Source organism: Zosterops lateralis (assembly GCF_965231275.1).
Source record: "Zosterops lateralis genome assembly, chromosome: 20".
Lineage (NCBI taxonomy): Eukaryota > Metazoa > Chordata > Aves > Passeriformes > Zosteropidae > Zosterops > Zosterops lateralis.
In genome coordinates this window covers 3413682-3433658 of record NC_139780.1, presented here as the reverse complement: position 1 = coordinate 3433658, position 19977 = coordinate 3413682, and the positions used below count along the sequence as shown (strand labels likewise).

General features: G+C 51.2%; 1 protein-coding gene across 1 annotated transcript in view; it reads left to right on the top strand.

Annotated features, from left to right (window-relative positions):
* ASTN2 (astrotactin 2) overlaps positions 1–19977 on the top strand; it is a 281232-nt gene that overhangs the window by 134825 nt on the left and 126430 nt on the right. The window contains exons 12-13 of the mRNA XM_083875651.1: positions 8651–8817; positions 10975–11163. Of these exons, the coding sequence (XP_083731777.1) occupies positions 8651–8817; positions 10975–11163 (356 nt within the window). The remainder of the gene's footprint in view (positions 1–8650; positions 8818–10974; positions 11164–19977) is intronic.

Here is a 19977-nt window from a genome sequence, read left to right as displayed (position 1 = left end):
CTGCCTGCCATGGTGGGGGCAGCCCATCAGGAAGGAGGGTGTCACTGTAGGACACGAAATGAACAACACAGACAGAGTCAAGTCGTCAGGGCAAAAAGAGAGAGTTTATTTTTCTACTTCAGTTTATATAGATTTTGGACAATGACCAGGGACTGGAGGATGAGGTTGCCACCTCTCCAACTACACTGGACAAATTAGAAGCCCATCAGTTGTCCCTCCTCAAGAAAGGAATGAAAAGCAAGAAGAACAGTTACAATAATATCACTTTGTTTCCATGAAAATCTGTGAGAAACTCCACTACAAAAATGCAAACATCAGAAGGCTGAAATAGATCAGGGTGACAGGAGGGAATTTGCCTGGCTCAGCAAGAGGGAGATCATCTACCAGAGAGTCACTTAATGAAGTGGTGGCCTGCGGTGACACTGCTGTGGTGTTGTCCCAGCCTCTTTAGACACACAAGGAGGAGAAATTTGCCATGGCCCACACAGGTGTATGAGCCTTAGCACAGCTTGTTTGGGGCTAATCCTTGCCTTGCTCTCTCCCATCTCAGGATGATGAGCTGCTCCTCACTGCTGCAGAGTGTGGCAGGGAAATGGCTTAATTTAGGAGTGTGACCGTTTTGGGGAGAAATGGGATTAGAAATGAAGGAGCAGGGCAGTGCCTACTGCTTTTGTCTCCTCCTTCCAGCACAAGTCACCCAGGGGTGGTTAAGGGACCATGGAGAGATGCTTTGAAATTATGAGGGTGATGCTGAGAACTTATTTTCCTGGGGAGAAATGGGGTGTTTGGGAGTTTCAGCCCAAACCAAAATGCTATGCAGAAATGCCTTGCATATGTGAAAATTCCAACATACTTGGGTTCAAAACATTTCCTTTTTTATCAAGGAGAGGGGAATGTTTGATTCCATCATTATCATCTGGAGCTTTGTTTTATATTGCTTTATCCCAGTGTACAGCCTGAAATAAAAACAAAATTAGGTGATGGAAACCAAAACATTTCAACCTTGTCAAAATTAAATGCTCTCCTAATTTCCCAATGAGTTTTGAGATGTAATTGATGGAATCCCACAAAGCACTTAAGCTTCATCAAATCTGCATTTTTCTGACAGACAATTGTTCATTGAAAAATAAAAACTTACCCATCCTTGCTTTGAGAGGCACCTAGCTAATTATGGGAGAGATGCACACACCAGGGAGGGAGATGAGGAAACCAGTCTCTCCTAATCCCTTTAAAGTCTCTCTGGCTCCCTGGAGCAGGAGCTGCCTCCTTTTGCACATTGTGGTTGGAAGCAGAAGCCCCCTGAGCTCAACAGCAAGCCCCGCTCCAAGGAACCTGTGGGTTTGGATTTTATCTCATTAATCCAGCTATATACCTGTGATGAAAATGGGATTTGAGGAGAAAGGAGGAAGAAAGGGTGGCAAAGGCTGTTGGGGTCAGAGTTGGTGGTGGGTGGGAGCAAAGCACCCACCTGCCTTTGCTTTCAGAGGGGGTTTGCACCTCGTGGGCAAGGGGCAGCTGGTTTAAAATCAAGTGGAATAGCTCAGGGAGCACCAAGGTGAGCTGGAGGTCTCTGCCTGCACAGGGAAGGTGTGGTTTGGATGATAAAATCCCTGTTTTCTCCAGCAGTGGCTGTTTCAGCAGCATTCCTTGAGGGCTTGGCTGGTTGCCCTCTGCCCCTCACCAGGCTGGGATGCTTTGTGTGCTCTGGTCACAGCTGGCTTGGGGCTTTGGCATGGGTTTGAGATGTAGGATTTGGTGTGTAGTGTCATGGCTAGGCTGCTGAATCAGGTGGGGCAGGGGGTGAATTTCTGTTTTTCTGAAGGTTTCTGGAGGTGGCAGCTTCTGCTGTGACTGAAAATGCCCTGGCAGGCAAGAGATCCCAGCACAGCCCAAAACGGGCTGTTGGTGACTTCTGGAAGGAAAGCAGATTTCCTTACTCCAGGAACACTTTGTCTGTGTCCAAGGCATCCCACCAGCTGCTGGAAACAAATCTCTCCCTCTTGGAGCTGAGGTGCAGACACACACAGAGTGACTTGCCTCAGAGGGTTCACTGGAGTGGTGGCCAGAGGGGAGGAGATGCTGCCTCATCTCCCAGGGCTTCCATCTCCCCTGTGCATCCCCCATCCCACTTTCACAGGGGGACCAGGCTGAGAAGCACAAGCAGCATGTTCTTGAGAGCCTGCAAGACAGATGGGTTTGATTTTCTTAGCCTAAAATAATGATTGATGATCTTTAAAGGGAAAAGGAAGCAAGGGAATGGGAGGGAAGGGGGAAAGAATGGGAAGATAATGACTGTTATTTCAGAAAACAGTTGTAATGTTCCCCTCTGGGAAGGATGTTCCCCCCTCAGCAGGGTGTCAGGAAGGGCTCTGCCACAGCTGGGGTTGGTGAGGACATCCCTGCCCTGAGGAGGCTCTGGAGAGCCTTTTGGCAATCAGCATTTTTGCCTGGTTTTATCAAAATATTGGGAGAGGAGGGATAAATCTCACACACAGAAACTGAGCTGCATACAGCCAGGCTCTGTCCTGCTGCTGCTGAGGAGCTTTGCTCACCAGGGGCCCTCTGGGTCAAGAAAATGAAGGCTGAATAAGCTAGAATTTTCCAAATATATATATATAAATATATATATATATATATATATATATATATATATATATATATATGGACACAGAGTGGTTTACTGCATTTGTATCATTTCTGAGCTCCAAGAAGCAAATAAATGCATGCCAGTGCATAGGTGGGAGCTCATTAAAATGCCGCCACTTGCTTGTACCTCAGCAGTGCCTCGGATTAATGCTTTTGTCTCACGCTGAGGAGGTTCCTCAATGAGGAGCGAGGATGCCTCGGCACCAGGGGGGGTCATTAGGGCCTTTGGAAATGGTCCTGAGTGCTCTGAGGCTCTGAGGCACCAGCTGATGGTGCTGCCTGGGGCCAGCAGGGCTGGGGATGCAGCTTGGGGTCTCCCTTCTGGAGGCGTGGGGATGGTTCCTGGAGCAGCACTGGGAGAAGGGTTTGGTGGCAGATTCCTTCTGTGGTTTTAAGAGCTGGGGGGATTCAGGGATTCAGACTCGTCTGTAGCCAGAGCATCACCTCCAGCACCTGACACAGGAGTCCCAGACTAGAAGGCTGCTGTTGTTGAGAAAACAGAGTGGAATAACAAAACAGGGCAGTTTACTCTCTGCAGAAACACTTTATTAAGTATTCTGGTTTTTTTAACTTAATAATGGAGAAGAAGAGCTGAGCTGAGCAGCTCTGGCAGGCGGCTCAGATGGAGGAGAGTGGATGTGCTCCCATCTGGGGGATCCGTGTCAGTAATGATTTGCCTTCCAGTGACCCCTCGCCCGTCTCTCAGCTAATGAGCTTTGCAAACGAGAAAGTGAGCAAAGGCTCCTTTTTTACTTTACATGAGCAGGGACTTGTCCAGGTATTTATTTTCCTAAGGCACAATCGTGCACAGGTTCTGGTGTGTGCTTGTGTTCCTTCCCCCTGAAGGTGATCCTGGTCCCTTTGTGTTTGCTCTGGTAATGCTGGTGGTGGGCAGAGTGCCCAGTGCTGGTGGCAGGAGCGTGGCAGGAGGCCACAGGGTGCCACACTCTGTGCTGAGGGGACAGCAGTGGGCACAGGCATCCCAGTTTGTTCCAAACCACAGCCCCTGTGTGTCTGGTGAGGCTGGATCTGGTGTGTTCCCAGGGGTGGCTGTGGGCATGTGGCAGCAGCCCCTGCCAGATCTGCCACTCCGTGTCACCTTGGAGATGTCATTTAAAAGCGAAAAAAAAGCCTGTTTTGCAAAACAACAGATAAAAATAGCACTTCCTATTCAGCACATCCATTCCCTGTGTGTACTCAAAATTCATTTGCTGACTGCAATCACAGGAATAAGGAGCTGTGTGCTCTGGGATGGGAGGGGATGGGCTGGTGTCCAACTGTGCCATCAGCCAAACCATGTGGAGCTGCTGGTGGTTCCTTCTCCTCAGATCCCTTGGGAGCAGCAGGGTCAGAGCATTGGAGCTGAGGGTCATGTTTAGCCTTCAGGGCCTGTGTTATCAGTGCTAACACACAACAAGAAAATAAAGTTTTCTTTTCCAATGCCAAGGGCAATTTTCAGGGTTGTCTGTCGGCACAGAGAAATCAGTTCACTTCTGCATACACGGAGTGGATTTGCAAGACTGTGGAATTGTATTTGTATGGTAACAGCTTCTGCTTGGATTTTGAGCAGACCATGAGCTGGAGTCTCCCCCTACATCTCTTTTTTTCCTCTCCACAGCATGGATTAGGCACCAGACCCTTTTCCCAAGCTCTGAGCTATATTTCCTAGTCAGATCCACAGATAAAAGATGGGCTGTGAATTGGAAATGAACACATGCAATATGAGTCTAACATGGTAAACCACAAACAGCTTTTTCTTTTGGATAACTGGGTAACTGCGTGGGATCCCTTCACTTCCATGGCTAAATAAATCCATGCCATGTGTGGATGAGGGGTGTGCAGAGCTGCTTGACCAGGACCTGCTGGGGCACCAGCTTTCCTCCCACCAGGGTGGGACGTGTCACCCATGCTCACCCAGACAGAGTTATTGACCGAGCTCCTTATTGATTTTGTAATCATTTTCCAACAGAGCCCCCCGTCCTGTGTCACTGCCAAGGCAGATCGCAAATTGAACTGCACCTAAATTGATGGGGCATTGATTAAAACTCACTGTAATTATTGGTTCTCTGCTGCCCAAGCCAGGCAAATCAATGTCAGCAAGAACAGATCTGCTCTTTATAAAGGCACAGTGAACACAGGGCCAGTGCTGGCTGTCCAAACCTAGCCAGAAGCCCAAGCTGACCCATCAGGGAGTCAGGATTAGCACAAACTGGCTTTTTCCATGGTAATTTCTGACTCCTGTGGGAAAGAACATAGTTGTACTCAAATGGACTTCAGTTTTCTCCCACTCTGATCTATTGGTGGGACATCCCCATGGGAAATCCTCTGCTCCAGGGCAGGGAGGTGTGTTACAAGGGTTTACAAGCCCAGGAAAGTTGTGGCTGTCCCAGGAAGTGTCCAGGTTGGGCAGGGCTTGGAGCAACCTGGGATAGTGGGAGGCATCCCTGCCCATGGCAGGGGAGTTGAGCTGGTTTTTAAAGTCCCCTCCAACCCAAACCATTCTGTGATTTATTGTGCTCAGTAATTGCTTCATCCACCTATTCATCCCTGCAAAACCCTCCATGAAGAGGCTGGTGTTGCCTGGCCAGAACTAATTGCCAAGTTTGCTGATTCCCTTGGCTCTCCTGAGCAGGGACACATCTCATGTTTTCACGTTGGCTCCTGAAGCTTTCTGTCCCTGGAGAGCTCTGTGCTGCAGCACAGCAGCTGAGTGTAGAGCCAGCTCTGCTCTGAGCAGGGCTGGATGTGGAGAGACAGGAGGGCTTTTGCAAATGCTGTGCTGAGCTATTTGCCTGCTGTAATTAATGAGTATTAGGATGCATAATTATGAACTGAAAGGAAACACGTTTCATGGTGGTTAAGAGCCAAAACTGGAGGAATATCCCAAGGGTGGCCTCAAGCAGAGTAGGACGAAGAGAGGGAGGGCTTTGCTGACCCACTAACCCAGTCATGGGGAAAGAACCATCTTCTTCCTCTGTGGGCTGGAGAAGGTGCTGAGCTCAGCACATGGATCTGTGCCAGGGCAACAACTCCAAGTGACAGCGCCAAAAAGCCGTGACCAATCCTCTGGCTGTGGTCCTGCAGCTCCTGCTGCCTTACAGTCCCATCCACTTGCCTTCAGCACCCTGGAGGATCCCTCAGGATCTCTACAGGGAATGTGAGCAGAGCCCTGGCCCTCCATCCCTGTGGATGTGGGGAGAGCAGCAGAGATGTGGACGTGGTGAAGCAGAGATGCTGTTTGCAGCCCGACCTCCCTGTGTCCTCCAGGGAGATCCTCTCTGCCAATTTGCACAGCTCTGCTCTTACAGCAGGGCCGGCAGACAAGGAGGAGAGCACAGGAGATAAGAGCTCTATCTGCAGGTTCACAAACACTCTCGTCCTGCTGCTGTTTCCCCGGCAGCTCCGGGGCGGTGAAAAGCACAGATTGTTCTCAGAGTCCTCTCCTCCTTCATTATTCTGTGTGTGCATCTGGAAAGCCTCCTGCTCCCGAGTCTGCTGCTTCCTGCTGCTAAATCCAGAGCTGTGTCTTTGGGACCCTGCCTGCTCTGCAAGGATGGGCAGCATCCTATTCCAGAGCCCTTTTCTGCCAGGATCCTCAGGATGGAAAAGCCTTGTGCCTTCCCTCCTTGCCTTACCTGGCGTCCCCAAGGATGGCACTGAGGTTTGCAAGCTTCAGAGCTGGGGGCACAGGAGGCAGTGAGGGACCTGAGGGACAGCTGGCACAGAGATCAACACATCCCAGTTGCTGCAGGCAGGGCAGGAGCAGTTTTGGTGCTGCTGCTGTGGGGAAGTGGCACAGGGTTTTCTAGGACATGGAGACATAGATGGGGATGGACCTTATAGCGGGGTAGGACAAGTGTGATGGTTTTAAACTGAAGGAAGGGAGGTTTAGCTTAGATGTTAGGTTGAAATTCTTCCCTGGGAGGGTGGGCAGGCCCTGGCACTGTGGCTGCCCCTGGATCCCTGGCAGTGTCCAAGGCCAGGCTGGACAGGGTTTGGAGCAGCCTGGGACAGTGGAAGGTGTCCCTGGCCATGGCAGTAGGATTGGAACTGGATACTTTTAAGAGTTCTCTTCCAACTGAAACATTGCAGGATTCTGTGATGGCTCAGGGTGGGCCAGGACCCCCTAAAGCCCCTTTCTGCTGTCCCTGATTGCTTCTTAAATAGCCAAGAGTGAGTGAGGCTCAGCAGCCCATCTCCCACCAGGACCCTGCTGGTGTCAGTGAGCACAAGGTCCAGGGTCTCCTGAACTTTTATTAATATGTACAGCATTTTGCTCACATGGAAAATTGATTTTCTTTTTTAAGCACAAAGTATAGTGGTTTTATAACCTTTCTTCTGCTTGACAGAGGCCATTTATAACCTGCCTTCATCACTACCTGGGCCATCTCCAGTCTAACTCACCTTCAAGAAATTCCCTAATGCATTTTTAATTGTGAGCTGCTCCCAGATAAGATTTTTTTTCTTTTTTTTTTTTTTTTCCAAGGACTGGCCTTTTTGTTGTTGTTTGTGTGTATGTCTTGGTGAAAAAGGATAAATAACGAAAGTGGAAGTGTGCTTTAATCTGGGTGACAATTTATTGATTTGCCACCTGCTGGCTTTTATCTTTTGGGACAAGGAAAACAAGCTAGGGAACTGGAATAGAAATTAGAGCCATGGTTCCCTCAGCTGTGGAAAACTGATGAGCCTGGGCTGCCCCCAGTCCTGCTTCTGCCATGGGCTGCTCCTGCCCACAGCAGGCATCAAGATCCTTTTGGGCATGATGCCAAGGCCATGCTTGCTGACCTGCCTGGCATGGGCTGAGATGGATTTCTGGGTCATTCCCAAACACTGAGATGGTTCTCTGGGTTGGTCCCAGGTGTTGAGCTGTTTATTTCTGGCTTGCACTGGATTTTTCCTGCATTTTGGAGGAACAGGGAGAAAACATGGGCCCCATGGCCCTTGCCCCTTTCCCAGGGGCTGTGTGAGGTCATGCAGGGCTACCCCATCCATCACCCACCTCCTTCAGATGGAAAAAGAGTTCAGCATCACTGGCTCTGGGATGGGCTGTGTCCTGGGAGGCCACTGGACAGGGGCTCCAGGGTGTCACTAGACGGACATGAAAAAACTAAACTTATGCCATCTTACCATGTGAGAACGAGGAAGAAGGACATTTATTTGGGATTAGGGTATAAATAGTTTTTGGAGTTTGATCAGCAATTGGGCCATGAGGTTGACACCTCTTTGACCCCACTGGTCAACCTAGAAGTCCATCACTTTGTCCTTCCCCCAGGAAGGAATGCACAGTTTACAAAACGTCACTTTATGATTATGTTACATGTGTAAGAACTCTAGTTCAGAAATGTAAAACATCAGAAGGCTGAAAAAAATCAGGGTGGGGGAGGACTCACAGGTGATTGTGGGAACCTTTGAACCCCTCAGGGAAACACCCAGGGCTTTGCCCTGGAAGGATATATCATAGAGTTTCCTCACCTGGGCTGAAAGAAAAGCCTTCTCCCATGGTGCTCTGCAACACTACCTTGATCTCCTTCAGTTTTGCTTTTCCCATATGTCCTTAGTTCTGGTGGTTTCTCCTTTCCCTGTTTCCCCATGGGTTGTGGTATGTGGTTGTGGTTACAAGGTGGTTGTGGTTACAGGGTGCCCCTGTGGCCCCTACAGGGCACTGCCCTTTGCCCTGCCCTTGTACCACCCCTTGCCTCCATACCACTGGTTCCTCACCCTATACTTAACCTTGTTCACACCTTGGATCTGGGTCTTCTGTTCTGATCCATTCAATGTGCTGAATCTAATAAACCTTGGTTGGAATTTATCATACAAAAGACCCTTCTTGCCTCTCTCTGCTGAACTGGCCATGGTGTGTGTGGTGTGTGGACTTGTCTGCTTTGCCTGAGTTCCTCCCCAAGCAGCTTTTCCAGAAGAGATGCTCACTGGGGGAAGGCAGCAGCAGCCACCATCCATTTCCACATTGGTACAGTGACGTTTCTGTGTGTGCTGTCCCCTGCAGTGCCCCGAGGACCTGCGGCCCATGAAGGACGGCACCGGCTGCTACGACTATTCCAAAGGCATCGACTGCTCCGACGGCTTCAACGGCGGCTGCGAGCAGCTCTGCCTGCAGCAGACCCTGCCTCTGCCCCACGACCCCTCCTCCAGCACCATCTTCATGTTCTGTGGGTGAGTCCCCTCTGGTCAGTCCCCTCCAAGGCTCCTCAATGAGCAGCCCTTTCCCGATCTCCATCCCTGCCACCTCCTGTGCCATCCCAACCCAACCCAGCCTGGAGCTGAGTGTCCTAGAAAAAGGCTGATGATGGAGCTGATTTCCAGCAGGGAAGAGGCATCTGGTTTTCCTGAGGGAAGGGTGAGGAACAGTGTGAGCAGATGCACCTTCCTTCTCTCCCCCTCTCTAGTCAGTCCCCTCCAAGACCCCTCAACAAACAACTCCATCTCCATCTCTGCCACCTCCTGTGCCATCCATCCCAGCCCAGCCTGGAGCTGAGTGTCCAGGAAAAATGCTTTTGATGGAGCTGATTTCCCCTTCCAGCAGGGAATAGAGGCACCTGTTTTTTCCTGAGGGAAGTGTGAGGAGCAGTGTGAGCAGATGCACCTTCCTTCTCTCCCCCACTGTGTGATAGTACAGTTTGATCTGTGACTCACTGTGAAGAGACCCAAAAATTGTACATTGTGTGTTGGAGGGGAAGGTGTAGGATTTGTTTAAGAAACACTACTTCTAAAATTTACTTTTTTTTTTTTTTTCCTCCCCCCTCCCCTGTGCTTCCCTTAAAAATAGAGTCTTGTCCCTGATTTTGGCCAGGATTTTATAATCCTACACAATTTAGCATTTTCTCTCAGGAAAATCTCCCTGGTGCAGTGGGCTGGAGAAGGAGCTCAGTGATTATCTGGCTTTATGCTGCACAGCTGCAGCCATCCATCGCCTGCCCCAGCCCCACGGCTGGTTCACACTCTCAGGAACCTACTCTATGTCCCAGTGTGACAGATTAGGATGAAGAAGGGGAAAAAAAAGCCCTTTTGGAAAGAAAATGCCCACAAGCAAGAAGGGGAGTGAATTCCTAGCAGTAACTCTGAGGAGCATCCATCAAGTCCCGGTGCCTGCAGGTGCAGCAAAGACCTGACACAGCTCTGACTGCCTGGTCCCTGGGAAGAGCAGCCCAGGGAGCTCAGCCTGTGCCAGCTTCTCCTTTATTTATCCCATTTTTGCTGGTTTGTTGTTTTTCTTCCCCCCATTACCTGTTTTTTATTATTGTTTAGCAGCGCAGAGTGACTGAGTCACCAAAACAGAGCACGTTTTCTGCTCCGTGCCTGCAGAAGGGGTTGGGAATCCATGTGGGCACCAGCACCCTTTGTGAGGAGGGTCTAGAAGTTCTTGGGACATTCCATGGTCTCCACCCACACCCACACAAATCTGCATTTCAGCCTTGCATCCCCAAGGACAGAGACTCTTTCCTTTTTTTTTTCATAATCCCTTTTCAAGGCTGAGCTGCTCTTTGGGAACAGGCAGGGAAAAGTGTGACAGACGGGTGGGAGTTTTCTGCTTGCAGTAAAATGCAGTAGAGGAAGGGGAGAGGGGAGCAAGCCTGAGTGTTACAGCACTGGGGCTGTGGGGTGGAAGGAGCAGGGAGGGAACAGAGGTTCCCCAGTGAGGTGGGAGCTGATGAAAAGGCTGGTGGAAGAGGAGGATGGGCAGGACGGACTGAGGTCTCCAGTGTCTGGAGTTAAATCACATCCCTGCTGCCTGCCTCAGTTCCCCTTCCTGTTGATTGAAGATGAACATGTGGATCTCACCCAGAATAGGCTTGAAAATGGGATCAAAGAGCAGAGGAGCAGCCAGGCTGGAGCTGCTTCCTTGCAGGAGGGTATTTCTAGGTGGAAGAAAGGGCAGGAGCTTGATTTTGCTTTGCTGTGGCCTGGGGAATGTTTGTACCCAAGCAGCAGACACACAGTGGGCTCAGCTCTGCTCTCTAGCACGGGGGCAGCTCCAGGCAGGACAGCGTGGAATCATGGAATGGTTTAGGTTGGAAGGGACCTGAAAGCTCCTGTTATTCCACCCCCTGCCACAGGCAGGGACACTTTCCCTCAGACCAGGGTGCTCCAAGCCTCACCCAACCTCACTGCAGGCAGATGGGCCATGCTGCTACAGGAGGGCAGGGAGTTGGTCACCCAACCCAGCCAGGACAGAGAATATGGGCTCTGTGACCCTTCCCATGTCCAAACAGCTGCTGCAGGTGTTGGTGGTGCTGGGCTGGGCTGGGCAGAGGCTCGTGGGGTGGGTTCCTCTGTGCCTGGCCCATCTCACAGGGGCTGTGGTCCCCACAGGTGTGTGGAGGAGTACAAGCTGGCCCCAGATGGGAAGTCCTGCCTGATGCTGTCTGACATCTGTGAGGGCCCCAAGTGCCTGAAGTCAGATGCCAAGTTCAATGAGACCCTTTTTGGGGAGATGCTGCACGGCTACAACAACAGAAGCCAGCACGTCAACCAAGGGCAGGTGTTCCAGATGACTTTCAGGTATGTCCTGGTTCTGCTCCTGGTTTTGGGAATATCAGGTTGGTGAGATGGGACTGAGGTCCAGTGGGACAGAGCCAGTATCTCTGATTTGCTCACGAGGGGAAGAGAGCAAGAGGACAAGGAGCATCCATGGCTTTCCTACCTGCTTGTCCTTCCCTCTGGCAGCAGCTCAGGACCCTCCTGGGCCAGTGTGTGTCCTGTCAGGATGAGACACATCAGCTGTGCTCAGTGAGCCTTTCCCAGAGGTGTTGCCTCATCTCTTTGTGAACACTGATGTCTTCCATCTCCATGATGGAAGACATCTCTCCATGATATCCTGCAACAACGAGTTGTTTGGCTCTGTGTAGTGTGAACGAACATTTCCTTTGCTGTGTTTCCAGCCTGTGCCAGCTGGTTTTATTCAGTGCCCCCATTACAGCACTGGGAGGAGCTGTGGATATAGCATGATAAATAATGTAAATGAGCTGAAGGTAAAAGCCTTCACCTTGCAGGGCTCACAGAGGAGAGCTTGCTGAAGTCAGGGCTGTCAAGTGAGTTATTTAGTTATTTTTCTTCAGGTCTTCTGGATGCAGCTGTGTTTTGATGAGGTGTAAGCCAGGGTGGCTCTGTGAGTTTTGAAGCAGCAGCACTAGTCACAGTCAGGAGAGGATCCAACCCAAATCCCACCTAGACACGGCTCTTCCCTGTCCAGCATCTGCTTCTTTCCTGTCCAGGCACCAAGACCTCATTGCTGCCTCTGATTTTAGCTCTGGGTCCTCATCCCTGCTGCCCACAGAGTTTTTCCAGGTATTTTTGCCCAGCTGATCAAAACTCCCCTGGCTGTGGATTCAAGCTGAGCTCTGGCCTTCTGCTCTCATGATGACAGAGGCAATACAAGCTCCATCAGCACAGAAGTGCTGGGAAACCCACACCCAGCAGAGTGCTTGGAGCCAGCAGAGCTGCAGATTTTGCTGGAAGTGAGAATTGACAGGACAAAAAGACAATTTCCCCAGTAGGTTCCTCTTTGCTTTCTCACATTATAACTGTCAGTGGGTCCATCAGAGCAGAGCCAGGGCTGCAGAGATGAAGTTTTCCATGAGCTGGTGGGTCTAAGGGATGCGTTGTTGCTTCCAGGCAGTGAATGTATCCCCTGTTCTCAGGGCTGAATTCCATCTGGGAAGCACACAAGGAGTGTCTGTGGGGCTGGTTTGTCCTGGGGCATGTGGCTTCCCCCTCTAAGGGGATCCTGGACATGGCAGGTTTGGGCAGTCCTGAGCTGGAGCAGGAGCAGTGTGGAAACCGAGCTGGCTGGGATGGATAATAGCTCAGCCCAGGTAGCCTATGCAGAAACCATAAACCTGAGAGCATGGGAGGCGGGATATGGAAATTAGGATGCTGATGGCATCATTCCAAAATAGGTCATGTCTCTGGTTCTCCATTGGTTCGGGACCTTTGACACATAAAGTCATGTCCCTATCCTGTGTTTGGGATTGGATCCTTGCCCTCAGATAACCTTAGATATTGTTAAGTCAGCCACACCCCCAGGTCTTTGGCTGTTGCCCTTTGGATCATATGGTCTCTGTGTTTATTATTTTACCACCACTGAAGTTTTATTTTTAGGCAATTCCATCATTCCCGTGCTGTTATATTTTGCCACTCTCCGCCCGGCCAGACCAGACCTGGAATCACAGTGCTGGCTGTGTTAGAGCAGATCCTGCTGGGGTTGCCCTTGGAATAAAACACCTGAGGTGTTGGGATGGCACCTTCCAGGGGCCAGAAGGGACTCCCTGGGGAGCCTGAAAGGTTCTGTGGTTAAAAAAGGACTGTTATTCCTCCTTCCCAGGGCTGGCACCACTCCTGCCGTGATGGGCAGAGTGCACAGTGGGGAGAAGCTTTTCCCAGTGAGGAGCTGTGCAGTGACAGCCAAGTTCTTTGTCACACACAGGGGCTTCAGTCTCTTTAGTCCCAGGTGTAACAGCACTGAAGGGAAAGAGAAAGCAGGTCTGGAACAGGAGCAACCTGCCAAGCTGCCCACGTGGTGGAGGCTGTAGCGTGCGATGAAGTGGCTCCGCAGAGCTCGGAGCCTGGAGGGAGGCAGCACATCTTGCTGCAGAAATGCTTCCAGCAGCCTGGAAGGTCAGCACAGCTGCCCTTTTCCCATCTGAGTGTAGGCTCCAGAAGCACCAGGCAGTGATGAGAAGGGCTCAGTTCCCTGTGTGCAGTGTCCTCCCCCGTGGCCAGGCTGCCAGGGGTGTCAGCAGGTTACGGTGTAGAAGCGCCATTACATCATCTCTTAACAAGGGAAGAGAAGGAGGTTAATGGAGAAGAAATTATTAACTAAAAGATGTAATTTGCCTCTGATTTTCATAGATATTCAAGAACCTCTCTGAGCATTAAGACACCAGCTGTTAGAGAAGCCCTTAATTTGGTGCATTTGAAACATAGCAGGAAGCTGCCTAATACTAGGGATTAAAAGCCTGTTTCTGCGAAGTAGGAGCAAGAACCTGCTATCAGAACAAGGGGCTGAGTATTTTAGAGGGATTTATGACTGCTGGGATCCTTTAGCTATGCAGATGTGACAATCTTTTGAATGGTGTCTGCTTCCCATGTCGCCACATCTTCAGTGTCTTTAATAAATAGGATATTCTCAATCTGCCAGGCATGTCAGCATGGGGTTGGGAGGGAGCCTTTGTGATGGGAAAAGCTGCCTTGCACACCCTGGCCTGGGCAGCACTTATCAGTTACTGCAGAATTTCCATCCCCTGGGGGTCAGGGAAGTCTCTTTGCCACCTGAGGGGCTGCAGCACTGATTAATTAGAGTCTCTGCCCTTCTGGTGGCTGCAGAATGGGTTCCTTCCAGGTTGGAAGGGACCGCTTTGGGTCATCTGGCTCAATTGGAGCACATGGCACAGGATTGCATCCAGGCAGTTCTTGAATAATCCAGGGAGGGAGACTCCACACCCTCTCTGGGCAATCTGTTCCAGTGCTTGGTCACTGGGACAGTGAAGAAATTCCTTCTCATGTTCAGATGGAACTTCCTGGGCAGCAGAAAGAGCCCATTGCCTCTTTCTGGTCCCATTGCTGGGCATCACTGGGTAGAGCCTGGTCCATCCTCTTGGCACCCTCCAGGCCATGCTCGGCAATCAGTGGGATGTATCAGGTAGGATTTGGAGAAATCCCAAAGCAATGATGGCTTTGTGGAATCTGAGCAGCTGGGAAGGCTGGGGATGTGCAGTGGGTACCTTCAGGACACAGAACACAGATGGCTGTGAAGATGTAGCAAAGCTTGGAAGGTCTCAGACCTCAACAGTCAGTGCTGCTTCAGGCTGCATTTCCCCTTTATTAGATGTCATTTTACCCAAGGGGCTCAGGCATTTATCCAAAGACTTCAGCTGTGTGACTGAGGAGATGGTGACACCCAGGGTTTGGGTGGAGGAGGCAGATACTGGCTGCTCAGGCCAGTGTACCCCAGCAGGGCTGGGCAGCAGCCAGACTGGTTCCTGCTGTGTGCTCCACACACACCCCAGCAGTGATGGAACACCTCATTGTGCTGCCTACAGCCTGTCCCTGCTCACATGGCCCTTTGTGCTGGTGCCAAGGACCCTTTTCCCCATCCCTCAGTGCCAGTGAGGCCACAGCCCAGCAGGATGTGAGCACCACAGTATCCCTGCAGCTCTGCTCCAGCCACCAGGAGTTAGGAGCTCTATGGGAAACTTCTCCTGTACTGAGGTGGCTTAATAACCACTAGTGACTTCTGTGGAGGTTGAGGTGCTTGACTACTCTGTTGGACATGCCAGCATCAAGATTCCAGCTCGAGGGAGTGCACCATGGCATTGCTGCTGCTGCTGCCTTATTGCAAGGATTTAAATCAGAGCACTCCTCCAGTGATGCTGTTCCTGTGCAGTCCCTTGTGAGCCTTTGGGAGGGGATTGAAGAGGGATCTTCTATCACTCACCAGAAATCTCCCTTGGTCCTTCCACTGCTGAGCCAAAAGCACATTCAGAGCCATCTTCTTCTGGGCACCCCCTCCTTAATAAAGGTTGTCCCCCTTGGCAAAATGCTCTGTGAGGTTAATAAGTAGATGGGGTTGGAGCTGATCTATTCCAGTCACACCCCCTGGTCTAGCTGGGAGGCTCAGCAATAGCTGCAGCTCACTAAAAACTAGATTAGAACAATTTCCCCCCTGATGCCTCACAATGGGGCAGAGCCTGAACTCTGTGCCGTTCCCAAATCACTGAGGAATTATTTTCCAAATGGGTTGTTTGTTCATTCTTTATCTGTTTCTGTGCCGTCTCTTTGCCATGAGGGAATAGATATTTTTGTTTAAAAGCTGTTTGCAGTTTCAGACTGTTGCTTTTATGCCATTAATATGGAGAAATCCCAAAATACTGCCCGTGGAGCCAGCTTTATTTGCTGGATTATTGCTGCATGGCAAATGGGATGTCAGGCAATGCATGGCAGCTGGGAGCAGCTGTCTGCCCTTACCAGAGTCCTTTCCACCTCTGCCTCTCCTCCTGGTTCTTGCTCCATCTTAGCAAAGCCCCAGGACACAGGAACACCCACACAGCCCCCATTTGATTCCTCCCAGCAGAGATGCAGCAAGTCCAGGGAGTTTCGGTGTGTTGGGGGCAGATAAGGAGCCAGAATGGTTTGGTGGCTGGAGGCAGGGAGAGCATTCATGGTGCTCCCTCCCTGCTGAGCACCAAGGTGTTTCCCTTCTCCATATCCAGGGAGGGTGGCTTTGGAGGATCCAGGGCTGCTGTGCTGTGCTGGGCACCTTCCTGCAAATTGGAATTGCCCTTCCCTCTGCATCTCAGTCCCTGCAGGATGCTGTTCCCCCAGTCCCACTTATCAAACAGCTGCTGCTCCTTTCCAGCTTTGGGGAAGGGAAGGGAGCAGGCTGGAGGTGCTGCTGAGGTGCCTGAAGTGTCAGGGGTGCTGCAGGGAGGGATGAACACTGCCCCAGCTGCTTCCAGCAGGCTCTGCCTCCATAAGGCTCTGTTTGTGCTGTCAGGTCACTGAGATGATGTGGAGAATTGTCATAATATTGATGTTTGGACAGTTAATTTTAAATCTGTCTCCTCTTCCCCTCAATGCTTCTCATCCCTTAATAAACCAGCACAGTGGTAGCAGGGTGAGCTGAGAGCTCAGTGCCATCCCTGCCAAGGCTGTTTTCAGAAACATCTCCACCCATCCATTGTTCACCTGGTGCCCTCCCACCCATGGGTGCTCCCAGGGACTGGGGTGGGTGCAGCATCACATCTGGGTGTGAGGGGCTGGAGGGGCTTTGCTGGTGCCCCTGTCTTGGAGCTCACTACTCAGGCCTGGCAGGGACATCCTGCTTCCCCCTCAGCAGCATGAATGTCACATCTATAAGTGGTTAAATTAACACCATTTCACACCCTCAATTTTTCTCGCTGTCTTTGAAACCTCCAAGCACAGGAGTTATAATTGTGCTGTTTATTATTCCCGTGCTGGCGAGCCCAGCGCCAGGCAGTGCACCAGTGCCTTGTTTACCTATTACCCTTCAGGCCAGGATAATGGATGGATCTCTTTTCCAGTGGCTGCCTTCCATTTCATTCATCTTTTTATTGTTTGTTGCTGCAGTTCTATTACCTGTTCACAACTTTGAAACCTCAGACACGCTAGTTGGAAGCAATGATGTCTTTCCAAGCCAGGCTAACGCCTCATGCCGTGGTCCTGAGCAGCAGCTAAGGGGTTGTTAACATTTTAGCAGCTCTGTGGAGATGGAATCTGCTGTGAGATGCTTCAGAGCCCACAGACACACACTATTTTGGGCACATCCTCACTGGCCAGGCTCAGCAGTGAGGGTTTTTTTTTTTTTTTTTTTTTTTCCAATCCAGTGTAGAAATGACTAATGCAATTAGCACAGCATTCCATCAGTTAGGTCACTGTTGCATCCCATTCCATTTCAAAGTTCTCATTCCAGCAAAAAGGATGGCAGACTGTGTGGCTTTGAGCTGGTGTTGCCCAGTCTGCAGCCATGTGCTTCTGCAGCATGTTGGGAGCATTTTTTATTCTACAGAAACAACTCAGGTGTGGTATCAGACAATGCAGGGGGCCGGGGTGGAAGAGATGCTTTGTAACAGACATTGTTCAAATACTAGAGGTTCTCAGAGTGGTTCTGCACCAGGTGCAGGAAGGATTTAGGAAACGAGCCCTCACATCCTTGGTGAACACAGACATGGCCACTGCAGCCACCTCCTGCTCCTGCTGCCCCAGCCCAGCCCTGGATGTGCCTCTGAGCTCCATTGCATTCCTGTCTGTGCAGGTTGCAGGATGACCTCACAGAGAGTCAGGCTCTGCTGTTTGGTCATTGCCTGTGAGAACCTCACTGCTCCCAGCATGTGCCTCAGCCCCAGGGAGAAGGAGGAGGAGGAGGAAGAGGAAGAGGGATGGCTGTGGTGGAAGCTGCCCCTGCAGCCAGAGCCCAAAACCAATTGTACACCCATGACTGTGAGATTTAGATGAGGAAGAAGTTACTCAATCAGAGGGTGGGCAGGCCCTGGCACAGGCACAGGGTGCCCAGAGAAGCTGTGGCTGCCCCTGGAACTCTGGCAGTGTCCAAGGCCAGGCTGGACAGGGCTTGGAGTAACCTGGGACAGTGGAAGGTGTGGAAAGGGGTGGAAGTCTCTTACAGACACCAACACAGTCCAGAGCCAAGACACTGCTGTCAGAGATGGTGCCAGCACCCACTGGAGCTGATGGAATGTCAGCCACGGGCTTTTCCTGGCTCAGGGACCAGAACTTTTCCTTTCCCTGGCAGTGGAGCTGCTGCCCCCGCTGGGAGGGATGCCAGGAAGCTGTTCCTGCCCTCACACCCCTGCTCCCCACTCCCCCAGCCCCAGCAGCGCCGGTGCCTGCGCAGATGTTTGTATTTCTCCGCAGCTGATGAAAATATTCATTATCTTGTTAGCGGCTGCTGCGGCGGGGGAGGCGGGATTTGCATTCCCACAGCTGATCCCGCAGCACACACGGAGCTGCCAGGCTGCAGCACTAATTGGGCAGAGCAGGGCTGTGCCCAGGCAGGGAGCTGTGCAGGGAGCAGTGCCAGGGCCATGCAGCACATGGAGGACAGGAGGAAGATGGGAGAGAGGTGTGGAGGAAGGCAGAGTGCCTTGGGGCTTGGTCTGAGTGTTGGCTGGGTTGGGAGGCAGTGAGGAGCAGAGCTGGTCCCTGGGCAGGGTGGGGGCAGGCAGGGGTGTATAAATGCCCTCTGCCCACCTCGGGGGGCTTTAGCTAGCTCAGTTATTAGGAGGCTTTGGAGGGAATTATAACAAGGAGGAGATAAAGATATCAGACGAGGCCCTTTCCCCAGGACCTTTGTCCCAGGTGTTTATTCTTTGAAATTCCAGGGGGAAAAGAGAAAGAACAAGGGTGAGGCTTATACAGCCCCCTGCTCAGGGAAAAAAATAGCTGGACCACAGCCAGTGGGGTCAGGGAAGGAAGGAAGGGTCACTCTTTGTGGTAAGGAACTCCAGGGGGTCAGAAGGGAGAAACGATTCCCCTAGAGAATTACAGCATGGGGATCTGAGTCTGGGAATGCAGCAACTGACAGAAGGAGAGGACACAGTCTTAAGTTGCATCAAAGGAAGTATAGATTGGATATTAGGAAGAAGTTTTTCATGGAAAGAGTGATTAAATACTGGAATTGTCTGCCCATGGAGGTGGTGGAGTCACCATCCCTGGATGTGTTTAAAAGGAAACTGGATGTGGCACTTGATGCCATGATCCAGTTGAGGTGTTAGGGCTGGGTTGGATTCGATGATCTTGAAGGTCTCTTCCAACCTGCACATTCTGTGATTCTGTGATTCTGCTGAGGTGTCTGTGTGTGTATGTGGCAGGGTTGTGTCTCCTGGCTCTGGAAGCTCCTTGTGGGATGGGAGGTGCAGGGTCTGGGGCAATGCTCCTCCCTTGGGATGGTGGGCTGGGACACGGGATCTTCCTGCAAAGAGCCTGCCCTGCCATGGTCAGTCCAGACTCATGTCCCCACAGAGCTGTTAGGGGTTCCCTGAGCTCTTATGAGTCCACTTGGGTGGTGACACACCTCAGGATTTGGGAGAGAGGCCAGCAGTGTGCCCAGGTGACTCAGAAGACCAGTGGCTTCTACCAGCAATAGTGTGGTCAGTGGGACAGGACAGTGATTGTCCCTCTGTGCTCTGTACTGGTGAAGGGCACCCCAAATCCTGGGGTCAGTTCTAGGCTCCTCACAAAGAAAAGGACATTGAGGTGCTGAAGTGTGTCCAGAGAAAGGAATGGAACTGGGGAAGGTTCTGGAGCACATGAGGAGCAGCTGAGGAAGCTGGGGGTGCTTAGCCTGGAGAAAAGGAGGTTCAAGGGGAAACACTGAGAGGTTGGTCTCTTCCCCTGGGTGACAAGCAATAGGACAAGACAAAGCAGCCTAGGTTGCCCCAGGTGATATTTATAGTGGATATTTGTAAAATTTCTTCATCAAAAGTGGTGTCAAACCCTGGCACAGAGTGCTCAGGTCAGTGGTGAAGCTATACCATCCTTGGAGGGAATCAAAAGGCGTGTGGATGTCACACCTAGGGACGTGGTTTAGTGGTGGCCTTGGCAGTGCTGCATTAATGGTTTGACTCAGTCACAGAAGATTTAAAAGTCTTCTCCAACCTAAATAATTCCATAATTGTACAGACAGGAGAGGAGGGATGAGAAGTTGGCACTGAGTTCTTGCAGAACCAAGAGCTGAGTTTGGCTGGCAGAGATTTGGTGACCCATGTGCCACCCCCTCCTTGTCACTGCTCCCTTCAGGGCGCCCAGCACTGCCAAGCCTGATTTCACTGTCCCAGGCTC